Source organism: Barbus barbus, assembly GCF_936440315.1.
Source record: "Barbus barbus genome assembly, chromosome: 25".
In the NCBI taxonomy this organism is placed as follows: Eukaryota; Metazoa; Chordata; class Actinopteri; order Cypriniformes; family Cyprinidae; genus Barbus; species Barbus barbus.
In genome coordinates, this window is record NC_136753.1 from 24226056 (window position 1) to 24238989 (window position 12934).

Genomic DNA, 12934 nt, shown 5'->3' on the forward strand with positions numbered 1-12934 from the left:
TTTACTTCACATTTAACTATTTATAGTCACCTTTTCACTGCATATTGACTGTGTTAATTGGTGTATGCAGCTGACTGAACATAAGATGCGCACTGAAGTGTCATCATGACCACACAGTTAGAAGTGATAACCTGCAACTGATGCAATGAGGAGCTTTTTTTTGGTGTAATCTAATTTAATTAGCCTAATTCAGTGACCTCAGATAATGTTGCTGATATTTAAATTTGATTTTATTTATTTATTTTGTATTTAGATTTTTTTTACCTTTTTTCTAGTCCTTTGAAATGCATTTGATTTTTCCACAAACTCAAATTCAATTTCTTTTCTATTTATTTTTGTTAAAATTTTTCCATTCCATTTTAATAGTTACATAAAATTTGTTATCAAAAAGCATGTCTAATTAATTGAAATCATGAAAGTTATCATGCAATTTAACAAGTTATTAAACTTTTAATAAAAAATACATTATTAAGGCCCTCTTAAATCCTTAATTTTTTCCTAAATTCTTTTTTATTTTTCCCAAATTCTGCTTTCCAAAAAAAAATAAATGTAATAATCAAAAGGCATGTCTAATCAATTGAAATCTAAAAGATTTTTCTGTGTTTAAGTGCTATAATTAGGTACCTGGTGCGTCAACCAACCCAGAAAACGTGAAAAAAAGTGTTTCCGCTTCCACTCAAACTAGGCATTTTCAAAATGATATAAGAAATTATCTGTGGGGTATTTCAAAGACACATGCAACTTCACAGACACATTCTGGGGACACCTGAGACTTATATTACATATTGTGAAAAGGGGCATAATACTGTAGGTCTCCTTTAAAATTTCATCGTCGAATAGTAAATTCCATTTTTATGACTCGATTCTGCCTGTGTTTCCCATTTCCCCCTTTTTATCTTAAATCGCTGTAAACCTCCAAACAAGAGGTTAGAGGAAATGAGATAAGAGAATCTTGCAACCTTTTGTCATGTTATTGCTCTTTTTTTCCACTGCTATTTGATCCCTCAGTTGTTCAATATATGCAATAACCCTTCTGTGGTCAACGGCATCTGGTCTACGCCACCCTGTGTCCCGTTGCCAGGCCAACAGCGGCAGTGCCATAGTAGCTCAGCCCTGCGGACTCCTCAAAAAGGGCATCTAGCGGAGTACAGCTGCGGCCGTGATACAGCGCTGTCCTGATCCTCGTCCATGTCTGCATTTCTGCAGCCTCAGCCTCAGTCTCTCCATCTGGTCTTTGAAGGAGACCAGAACCCCCAAGTAATCAATTTTTAGTGAGACACTCCAGCGCCTGTGATATTTCAAGTACCTCCTGACTTTGTGAAAAATAATCTTGCGCAGGATGACGTCTTAATACCGGGCCGCTCGGCTTCCTGCAAGTGACTGCATTAAAGCTTTCATTAGCTTTCATTACAGTTCATTGATGACAATATTAGCGGGGAGCTGACTTCTTGTTGATGAAAGCCAAGACTGTTTCTGAGTAACAGAAGCCCTTGCTTCGCTCCAGGTGGACTCACCTGCTTCATCTCTGGGGACGCAATTATTCTTCTCGTGGCTGCATGAAGACGCACGCATCCCTAGATGGCTGCGCAGGCAAGCCCTTGCTAATTGGTTATGTCAGCGATTCACCGCCGGCCCTGTTTACTTTCCTACCATTCTCGGGTCTCGTTTTTTTGTTTCCCTTTCTGGCACCTGCTTCATTTTGTTGTTGGTTGCGCTTGCTCGACATTTTCTCCTGCATATGCATATATCGATAAATGTTTTATTCATAGAAAATTGCCCCATTCCTACCTTCTCCCCCTCTCTCTGACTTTCTCTCAACGCTCATAGCATGTTTGTCAGAGCAAGCCGAGATGTTTTCAAGGAGCTAATGTAATTCAATGAGGAAAAATGTGAGTGAGACTAAAGTTTAATCCCTGTCGTGTTTCATTTGTCTTTCTTGACACTGCAGGGATCTTTTAATGAGCACGCGTTGTTAATTGACTGACTGGGATATGCGGTTGATCGCAACGCATGCTGGTTGAAGAACAGGAGGTGCACTCTTGCAGTTTTGAACCCACTCTTCATCCCAAAGGATGCACGCACCTGTTCTTGAGTAATTGTTCTGGTGCCATCGTTTAATTTGACTTTAAAGATCTTGGTTTTAATTAAAACGTTAACTTTGTTTACTCTTTCCTGTGTTAACCTCAGATGGAAGTTCTCGTAGAAAAGTCTTGTCCGTACTGGTGTTGTTATTCATTGCTGTAGGTTGTCATGGAGCAAGACATGATGCAAGGCTTGTGAAATATGTCTCATGCCTTGTGTCATATGTCCTCTGGATATATTCCGTTTGTGTTTGTACAGGTGATTGGCCCCTCTGCATCCAACATCCAACAGTAACATATGACAATATAACACTCCAGTGTCAAACGTACAGAATATTTTTAGAGCTCTCCCTCTGGAGTTATGTACATACTGGGTGAAGAAATCTCTTATGGATTGAAAAGTGTTTTTGATAAATACTTTATTTTGCCCCAGTTATTAGATTTGGCCAAATAGTGTAAACATTGTGTCTGTGGTGCCTTAAAAATTTGTATAAAATATGGATCGTATGTCTAATTTTTATATAATAAAATGTTGTTGTTGTTTTTTTCCTAGGATGCATTAAATTGATCAAAAGTGACAGTAAAAATTTGTGTTACAAAACCATTTAATTTCAAATAAATGCTGTTCGTTTGAATTCTTTTATTCATTGAACTCTCCAGAAAATATGTATCACAGTTTCCACAAACATTTTAACCAGTAAAATATTAATAGTGACAAGAAATGTTTCTTGGGCAGCAAATCAGCATATTATAATGATTTTTGAAGGATCATGTGACACTGAAGACTGAATGACTGCTGTGAATATTCAGCTGTGCCATTACAGCAATAAATATATATTTTTAAATATATTAAAATAGAGGACAGCTATTTTAAATTGTAATAATATTTCACTATATTACTGTTTTACTGTATTTTTGATCAAGTAAATGCTGCCTTGTTCAAAATTCCTATCAAACTAATGAATGGTAGTGTGTATATATATATATATATATATATATATATATATATATATATATATATATATATATATATATATATATATATATATATATATATATATATATATATATATATATATATATATACTATTAGTTTTTATTATTTCCATTTTTATATTATTTTAGTGTTTTTTATTTGATATCATAGTTGAGATCTGACAGAAAAAGTGGAGCTGAACCTGGATCAACACGTGTCTTTAATTGTGCACATTAAAATTAGTAATAAAGAATACATTTTGATTTCAGGTTGAATTTTCTATGCTAAAAACCTCATATTTTTATAAACAGGTTTTATAAATGCAAACAGTGTTTGTGGAGCAGTGTTTATCACCGGGTACAGAGGGAATGCACCGCAGTGTCTCTGACACTGAAATAAGGGGCTGTCATTGTCATGTCACAGGCAGAATTAGTGGAGATAGTTAGAGCTGCGATGAAGTATCTGTCTGTGTGATGGGAAGCAAAACAAGCCCAATTAAAGCACCTGGCACCTAGAGAGCAGCCGTACAGGTGGCAGCGATCCACACACACTCATCTTGCTCTTTTTATCTTTTAGTTTTATGCGCTGTGGATGAAATTCTACTTTGTTAATGTGTAGACAACTGTTCAAGCTTGCTCACACATACACACCCAATCCAACAAAGTGAAAATGAAGGTTGCAAAATAAGGCACTTAGTACCGAATTCACTCTTTGCCGGTGATGTAAGTATCCACTTACCCCTGAAAGACACATCAGTTCTTGCAGAATGGATGCTGAATAGTGACTGACACGCAATTTTGAGATGAAATAGAACATGAGAGCTGCTTATCTTTTTGATATTTGATCACATTACAAAGCTTTTCATTTGAAAAAATGTTTATACATATTTTCAGATTTCCTAAAATTTGACATATATTCTCAAATTATGCTAATTTCAAAGCAGGTGATCTCTTGATTTCAGTTAGCAAAATTGAACATATTTTTGTTGGTTCAATGATATAAATTATTTCCAGACTTTTATTTAAATCACGATTTAATACAACAAAGTCAATTAGTAACATTTTTGGAATGTATTGTAACGAGTGAAATTAAAATATAGGAAAGTTTTGTATATACAGATTTGTATATGGAGTGAGCTGATACCCAATTTTTTTTTTTTTTATCAATTTTGGAACATAGTTTTGTGAAACTGATATGTTTCACAAAACAAATTTGCCCTTTCATTTTTGCATATCCAGAAGAAATGTAGAAATATATTTATAGTATATTAACTATTGGATTTTTGGGGGGCTGACACATTTTGAATATTATCTGAGGTACAAAGCACATTTACATGGCTTATGGCAAAAACATTATGCAACCAAGCCGCCTAAGAAGAAAAAATGTTTTAGAAAAGACATCGGGAAAAAGAAAATCCCACATTTTGCTCCTTTAAAGAAGCTTAAAGTTTATCTCTCACTTTGTCTCCTGCAAGCAATACAAGCTCTCAAACCAGAAAGCATTTTTCGGTAAATGGAATTAAATGTATTTCGCAGAAAAGAACCAAAAGAAAAAAGGTTATGATTTCTGCTGCTTTCCCCCATTTATTGCTTGTTTAAATAATGTTTTGAATATTTTTTAAGCTGCTCGTATTTATTTGATGTGCTGACCACGATGTGCTGACACCCCTTGCCACTAAACATTTTTTTTTTTTTTGGACAGAAAATACTCACTCCTGCTGCTTGTTATAGCATCTGATGACCTTTAGAGCTTTTTATGGCTGCTTCAGACTAAGTTCGTCTCAGTTCTACTTCATCTGTTTTTTCCTTCGCTTTTGCACAATTTGCTTGATCTGTTGGTCAGAGATCAAGTGAGGTGAAGTGCAATACTTAATGAGTTTTCTTTGCACAGAGCCAGCAAACATACACTAACCAATAACATGTAAATATAAAGCACAAATTTAATCAGCTAACACTGTAGGTGTAAAATTATAGAAAACTATAGTTTTGCCTTCAGGTGTGTTTTTGTGTAAATTAAACCGTGACATTGGCATCACACTCTTTTTCAGTGGAGACTCTTTTATGTAACTGTGAGGACTTTCCAAATACAGTAAAGAAACAGTTCGTAGAACTAGTTTTGTCCAGTAACATAAGACACTGCAACTATAACTGTAGCATTATTAATTTCACCCATGTGTCTTCAGCTTTCTTATTATATTCTGTTAGTTTTGTCACTTTATAATATTACTTAGATTCACTTGCAGATTTTGAGACGTGGGAAAGAAACATGCACAAGGCAATTTACCAGGTGCTATTTTTGAGAATAGCAACATTGCTTCTATGAAAGTGATTAAAGCTCATCACTAGATTGTGTTTAATACTGTATATTTTGTATTCTCTTTTACCTGAAGTATTCATTTAATTAAAATGATGACCTTTTTTATTTATTTATATATATATATATATATATATATATATATATATATATATAGGGAAGCTTCACTTGTCAATATTTATGTATCTGACACATAATTGTTTGTATCTGATGATGTTAACACATATTGAGTAAGATTTTGTGAAAAAGTAGAAGAAGCATCAAAATGTAAATTCATATCTCTGAATATATTTAACAGATTGATCCAAAATAATATCTTGGTGCTTTGTTTTATTTTCAAACTAATCCTGTTCGGTCCCATGTTTCAAAAACCGAAAAAGACATGCAGCTTTAACTGAGTAGGATGCGTGAGCAATCTCAATGTGTCACTTCACACAAAGAGCCTCAAATCACAACTGAGAGGCGTTTACCGGACTTCTGATTGCCCGTGCGTTTTCCGTTACAACTGCGCTGCCATAGCGAAGGTTAAAAACAGACCACAGGGGTGAAAGAAAGCGATGAACGCGTGTCCTCAAACCCTTGTTCTATATCAATCAACGGCGATTCCATTACAGTTGCCGTGGTGTTAGTTGAATTAATTGATATGTTTTGTCTGCTTGTGGTTTGACTCTCTAATGCCTTACTAGTGCTGGCCTGCTCAGAGCCACCAGCTAATAGCTTGTTTTGCAAGCAGGTTGGGTGTCTGTAAGTGGAGCGTGCTGATCGCTCTTTCTCTCCTTCTCTCTCTCTCTCTCTCTGTCTGTCTGTAGGCAACACGCTGCAAACCCCCGTGTTCACGAAGCAGCCAGGCAGCATTGTGTTTCCAGTAGACTCCATGGAGAAGAACAGGGAGGTGGTTTTCAGCTGTGAGGCACAAGGTGACCCTCCTCCTTTTTACAGGTGAGTTGACTGCCAACTTGCCACCGCAAAAACACTGCTGTTTGGTCATCTGCATCACTGCTTCGGTAAATTGTACCTCAGTCCCTTTTTTACGATTACAGAAATGCATAGGCTCTTTCGTGCCAGTGCACATTGGCATCAGTAGCTTTACACCGTGTCCTAAGCAGGTGCGATGTGATAAGCGGTAAAATTCTAAAAGTTTCTGTCCTTTATATTTGTGCACCATTGCACTGGGTTGCCCTGCCCGCAATGAAATCTCATTGGACCAGTGTTCTGCCCATCATAGCTGTACATTAAACATTTTTCTTAAAAATACTGAGTGGTTTCAAACAGGTTTCCTGAATGCTGCTCACATCTGCCATTGGTTGACCATAAAATAGCCCCGCCCCAAACTCATGCCATCTGTTTGCTCAATATTCCTGTATAGGATTTTTTTATAGATTACAAATGTTTTAGTAAAAAAAGTAATTATTAAATTGGTGCATATAAAGGAAAATTGTGAAGAAAGATATAAATGATACTGATTACAGATTCATGTAGTGGAAAATACTTTTAATCAGGCTCTTTCTTTTATTTTTAGCTCTTACATTAAACATGTTGAATCTTCTTGGCATATTTGAGCTGTTTTCTTTTTAAAAAAAATCATAATAATTGAGATGTTCTACCATTCACAAGTTTGTGGTGGGTACGATTTTAAAAGATGCTCATCAAGGCTACGTTTTCTATTTGAATTTTTGTTCTTTGATGAATAGAAAATTCAAAAGAACAACACTTGTTTGAAATATTTAACATTTTCTTTTTGGTAAATACATATGATCAATTGAATACATTAATAAATAAAAGTATGGTAACACTTTAGAATAGGGGACATTTATTCACTATTAACTACGACTTTTCCCTCATTAAATTCCATTTGCTGCTTATTAATAGTTAGTAAGGTAGTTGTTAGGATTAGGGATATAGAATAAGGTCATGTAGAATAAGGCATTAATATGTGCTTAATTACTACTAATAAATGGCCAATATTCTTGTAATATGCAGGCTAATAAGCAACTAGTTAAGAGACACTGAAGGATTAATGTCTTTTTAAAAAACTGCTGATCCCAAAACTTTGAATGGTAGGGTATTTTTAAGCATTTTCAAGCAATACATAATTGAGATATATCTTCAAAAATATTGTCGAATGACTGAAAATACTATTTTTATAAATATTGATGAGTAATTTTTAGTAATATATCAGCCTGACCATGTCAATTTATGTGTTCTTCTTCACATGCTGTGATTTCTCAATAGTTAAGTATGTTAATGGAGCGTCTGGTTCGAAGGCTTCAAATTAACGTGCTCCCCTGACACTGTTCGGATATGCTGCAGAAAGACGGATATATGTGCTGTTCTAGAATTGATCAAGCTTAATGGAAAAGCTAATCAGTAGCTTCCTCTTTCCTGTCAGGAAGCTTGAATCGTGGAGCCATTTGATGAATGTCCTTCTTTCGGCAGCTCTAGTGTCCATCACTTTCAAAGTGCATTAAGTTTAACTTCATGAACTACTCCCATCCCTCCCCCAATGCCTCCATGTCTTTCTAAACCTATATGACGTTCTTTATTCTGTGGAGATGGATAGATTTTAAAAATCTACTCACCATGCTTTTTCATTCAAATATAATGAATCTTCAAAATGAAACTTCACAAAGTATGCAGAAGCACCATAAAACGTTTGATTTTGGCAGTTCTCTAGTTAATTGCTCACAGGAGGGGAACATTTTTAGTGAATAACGACTTCCACTTATAGCTATTGTATTGTATTATTGACTTTAAAGTGCACAAGTCAAGTGGACCACTTTTTGTGACATTTTCGAACATTGAAATGACATGAAGTTGATGGCAGAATTTTTATCATTTTAGTTGAACTACCCTTTAAACTCATGCACAAGCCCAGAGGATAATCAAAGCTGCAATTGTAGCTTTTGAGCTAAGGCATCTGGTGTGTGTCTACCTTCTTGGAAGAAGGTTTTAATAAAGAATGTGTTACGTAGAAAGTCTTAAAGTGTGCAACAGATCCTCAAACCGCCTCCTGTGTCCTGAGCCAGATGGTGTTGTATAGTCGGTGTACATTATAGTCGTAATGTCTGTTTGAGCATGAGCACGTAAAGCATGTGCTCAGCAAATGGAGCGTCTGGTTAAAGCTGTCACTGCCACAAGGAGTTTGATGTTGTGATCCTATGTAATCATACCTCAGTACCATTATTTTTATGTCAAACTACACTTTAAAGTAAAAAAGTGCCTTTCTACCTGATCTGGCCCATAAAAAATAATTTTGTTTGTATAACCCATGCAGTCAGATTGATTCAGTCATAGAATAATAAACAGTAATATAAATATAGAATAATATTTTTGGCTTAAATAAGTAAGAAAATGTGCTGTCAGCTGGTCATTATTGCAAAAGAAACCTTGACAGGACGATCGCTGTATATTTTGTTGTTTATTGTATGGCTACTTATAAATTAATGGACATAAAATATTGATTTGAGTTGCAAATACTGTGGTGTGTAACAAAAGCTATTTTTTGAATAGTCAATTAGATTTTATCACTGCCACGCAACCATTGGAATAATCTATTTTCCATTTTGTCATAGTATACATGTACATGTTAGACAAATTTTAGGTTCTAGAAATTGATATTGAAATTGATATGCAATTTTTGCTATTTTGTGTACATGTCATGAGCTTGAATTATATAACACTACCAGTCAAATATATATATATATATATATATATATATATATATATATATATATATATATATATATATATATATATATATATAAATTCAAATTAGTTTTATTTTCCAAATTTAATTTTTAGAATATTAATAAAAGATTTAAAGTGTCATTTTGTAAATAAGTGAATGCACTACAGTTCAAAAGTATTTATTTATGTTAAAGAAATTTAGATTTTAATTCAGCAAGTTGCATTAAATTACATACATTTACAATGTTACAAAATATTTCTATTTCAAATAAATGCTGTTCTTTTAAACTTTCTATTCATGCAACACATTTGTGGAACCATTTTAACATTGATATTTTTTCTTTATCACCAAATCAGCATATTAAAATGATTTCTGAAGGATCAAAACTGGAGTAATGTCTGCTACAAAAAGTCAAAATGTTAAATCATAGTAATATTTAACAATACTACTGTTTTATTGTATTATAAATGCAGCCTTGGTGAGCATAAAAAACATCTTCCAAAATTCATATCAGACTAGAAAACTAATTTTAAGCATTTAAGCGCGAGATGAAGATCTTTTTAGTTTGGAGTCAGTTGTGTTTAAACTTTTAAGTGGTATTATATGTTGTGTGAGACATCACATGTGATACATGGCAATGCGATTTTCCTTAATATGTGAAAATTAAAACGCTAAACGATCATGGTATATCATTGAACAGCCCTGTTAACGTTCCATGGTCTGATGCCTAACACCTACTCCTTGTGGAGAAGGTTGGAGAGGCAGTATAATTAAAGTTTAACAACTTATTGTAAAAGACACTGCTTGGTTCTCTTGATCTGAGACGACAGCTGCTCCTTATACTTCAGACTTCCCACCTTCTCTCTCTTATAGCTTCTTATTCTAATTCACTTCTCCTCTTTACCTCACTTCAAGAATCTGAGCTTAAAACATGAAGGAGACTAGAGAACGCTATAGAGTATCCTTGCATCACCTCGTCGTGAAGTTGAGGGAGAATTGTCAATCAAAGGAGAACCCGTAGCCATAGTTACAGCAGCAGATGGGAAGTGGCCGTTTTTTTAACGGTTACACAAAGTTTCTTGACATGCTGTCATATAGCAGCATTCTCATTTGTATGCTGATAATTGATCTTTTGAAATGAAGTTGTTACATTTTCTGGGAGAACGCGGAAGTATTTCTGGCCCCCACAATGAAACGAGAACAAAGCATTGGCGTAGTGTGAAAATGCAAATGTCACAAAAACTTGGAGTTAAAGAGAAAAAACACAGGCTGTCTGTGACACGAACTGGATGTTTTGTCACCCAAGATGGGAACTGTAGGTGGTGAAATCTCAATTTCTTCCAGGGACAGGGGGTTAGTAATAACTGATGACACCCATTCGTACTCTTCTCTTGTTTCAATGCTATTTTATATAATTAGATGTCTTCGATGCGATATATCAACCAACGTTTCTTTTACAAGTTTGATCTCACTTGATGTGGTGTTGTCATTATTCCTAATTGCAAGTGTGCTTTTACACTTCACAAACGGCCAAATCAAGATTCTCAAACAAACAAGATACTCATTTTACTGTCAGAAACAACTGCTCGTCCCTTTTTCTTTTCATCAGCCTCTCTAAGATCAAACAGAGCAGAAAAGGACACTTGGAAACTAACAGGAAGGGGAATTCATCTTATTATTGAGCCTGAGATTTGGAAACTCTTCACTCCTATCAATTACCAGCATCTCTGAAGACCGTGCAATATCGTTCGCTGTGGGCTACAAATATGAAATATTTATTGCGTTTTTGTCTTTTGAAAACACTCGGCGTGGGGACGGGAACGTGCCGGCGTCTTTGATTTAGAGGTACTAGATTCAAATTAGACATGAGAGCAGAAATCCTGAAAGAAGCGATGTAGGGCTACACCCATATTATTTCTGAGCTTTGCATAGAAACGCAGTCGCTTCCCGGTGTGAAGAGTCTTTGTGTGTGCAAATGACCCACCTCTCAGAGGGCATTAGGGATATTCTGTTTTTGTTTAGGAAAATAAGAAGCATCTGTATACAAATGTGAAACAGACAAAGAAAACAAGATGTCAAACTACAAACACCATTTAGAAAAGCACGTGTGAATGCTGAACTGAGGGATTTAACATTAGATTTCTCACTAGTTAAAGAGATAGTCCACTCGAAAATTCCGTCGTAAAATATGATATACCCACCCCCAATTCAGATAATCTGAAGAATGTTGCTAACTAAACAGTTTCTGTTCTCATTGATTTCCATTGTATTTTTTTTTTTTTTGTCCATACAATGGAAGTCAATGGGAACCGAATCTGTTTAGTTGCCAACCTTTTTTTGTGTTCAACTGAGGAAACAAAGTTAGTTTGGAAAGTTTGGAATGACATGAATTTGTGGGTGGACTATCGCTTTAAAAAGGCACACAGCTATCATGTGGGCCACTTTTTCATCTCAATAAACCATGAATTCAAAATTGAAGTTTTGTGGCTTTTAGTTCATCTCTGTTAGCTTTGAAATGAGTGTACTCCTAAATGTTATAGTTATACACTTCTAGGAAAAAAATTTATGAATTAACTTGTACCAGGGATGTACATTATACCAGTTTTAGTCCAGTAAAATGTTGTCTACTGCAACATCTGCAGCTGAGATTGGTGGAAGGTGCCCTGCTTTGTTCCTGACAGGCGGTCGAGGACGTAACCATAAACGTGCCGCTAACCCTAACCATATTGAGCCTGTAAGGCTAATCAGCCTGTCAGACACAAATCAGGGGCACCTTGCGTATTTCGCAGACTATCAAAGCAAAAATGGTTTCTCATGTGTCTTGAACTAAAGGTTGTTTGACTATAAAGTCAAAATTGATCGCATGTATGTTCTAATTTGGTTCCTGATGTTACTGTAAATGATTCAGTGTGTTATTCCAAAGGTAAAATAGTAGTTAGTCTTCAAAAATTCTGTTTAAAATTTGTTACGAGCTGCCGTCACCAAGCTTTAGATTTCAACCCCTCTCCACCAAGTGTCATTTAGAGATCACTTTTCATGATCTAGTCAATTACTGATGGATGAAATCATCTCACACCCAACTTTTTTAACATCCTGTTTCACTCAAAAATATGTCCCATCACATTACAGAAGTTAAACTGGTTGTAAGCAGTCTGGCAACTAATGTAGTGATTGATATTGGCTTAAAAAAGGATAAGGCCTTTTGATATGTCAACATGGGTAGGAAATGGGTCTGTTTAACATATTTAATGGGTTCTTAAAAATTGGAGGGAAGTAAAGATGATGCAATGGGAGGTTGTAAGAGAAGTTTTTAAAATATTGTTTATTGAACCATGCAGTAGAGACCTGCACTCAACGCAACAGGGTGCGGCACGCGGACAAACTTGATAGGCGAGTGCGGGCGGGTAGAGACTCGTGTGTGTGTGTGTGGGATGCAGGAGAATAAAATGATTCGCGGGACTCCCGCAAAATATAAATATCTAAACATAAAATATCTAAAAACATATCAATTTGTATTCATCTATTGCACAAAAGCAACAAGAACAATTAATACAACATAAAAATGATTAACAGGTGCAAGAAAACACATGTTTGCGGCGTGAACAGAGTAGCCAATCACAGACATAGCATATCTGTTGATTTCTGCAATGCAGTGGCCAATCAAAGGTGTTTAAGTTAGAATCCACTCACTGCTCAAAAGCAGTGCTGAATATTGCATGCTCACGAATCGTCTTATTAATACACGAATTGTAGACGTTGTGAAAGATTCATTGTGCATATATTCATTGTGTTATAACAGAGCTTTATGAGAACGCGATGATCTGAGATGTCAGCTTTTTAGTGATAATAAGGGAGCGAGCACTGTTTGCTCGCATT

The 12934-nt window shown here is 35.3% G+C and overlaps 1 protein-coding gene across 2 annotated transcripts in view; it reads left to right on the forward strand.

Annotated features, from left to right (window-relative positions):
- cntn4 (contactin 4) overlaps positions 1-12934 on the forward strand; it is a 142135-nt gene that overhangs the window by 34660 nt on the left and 94541 nt on the right. For both annotated transcript variants that reach the window (XM_079377961.1, XM_079377962.1), the window contains one exon: positions 6180-6309. In XM_079377961.1, the coding sequence (XP_079234087.1) occupies positions 6180-6309 (130 nt within the window). The remainder of the gene's footprint in view (positions 1-6179; positions 6310-12934) is intronic.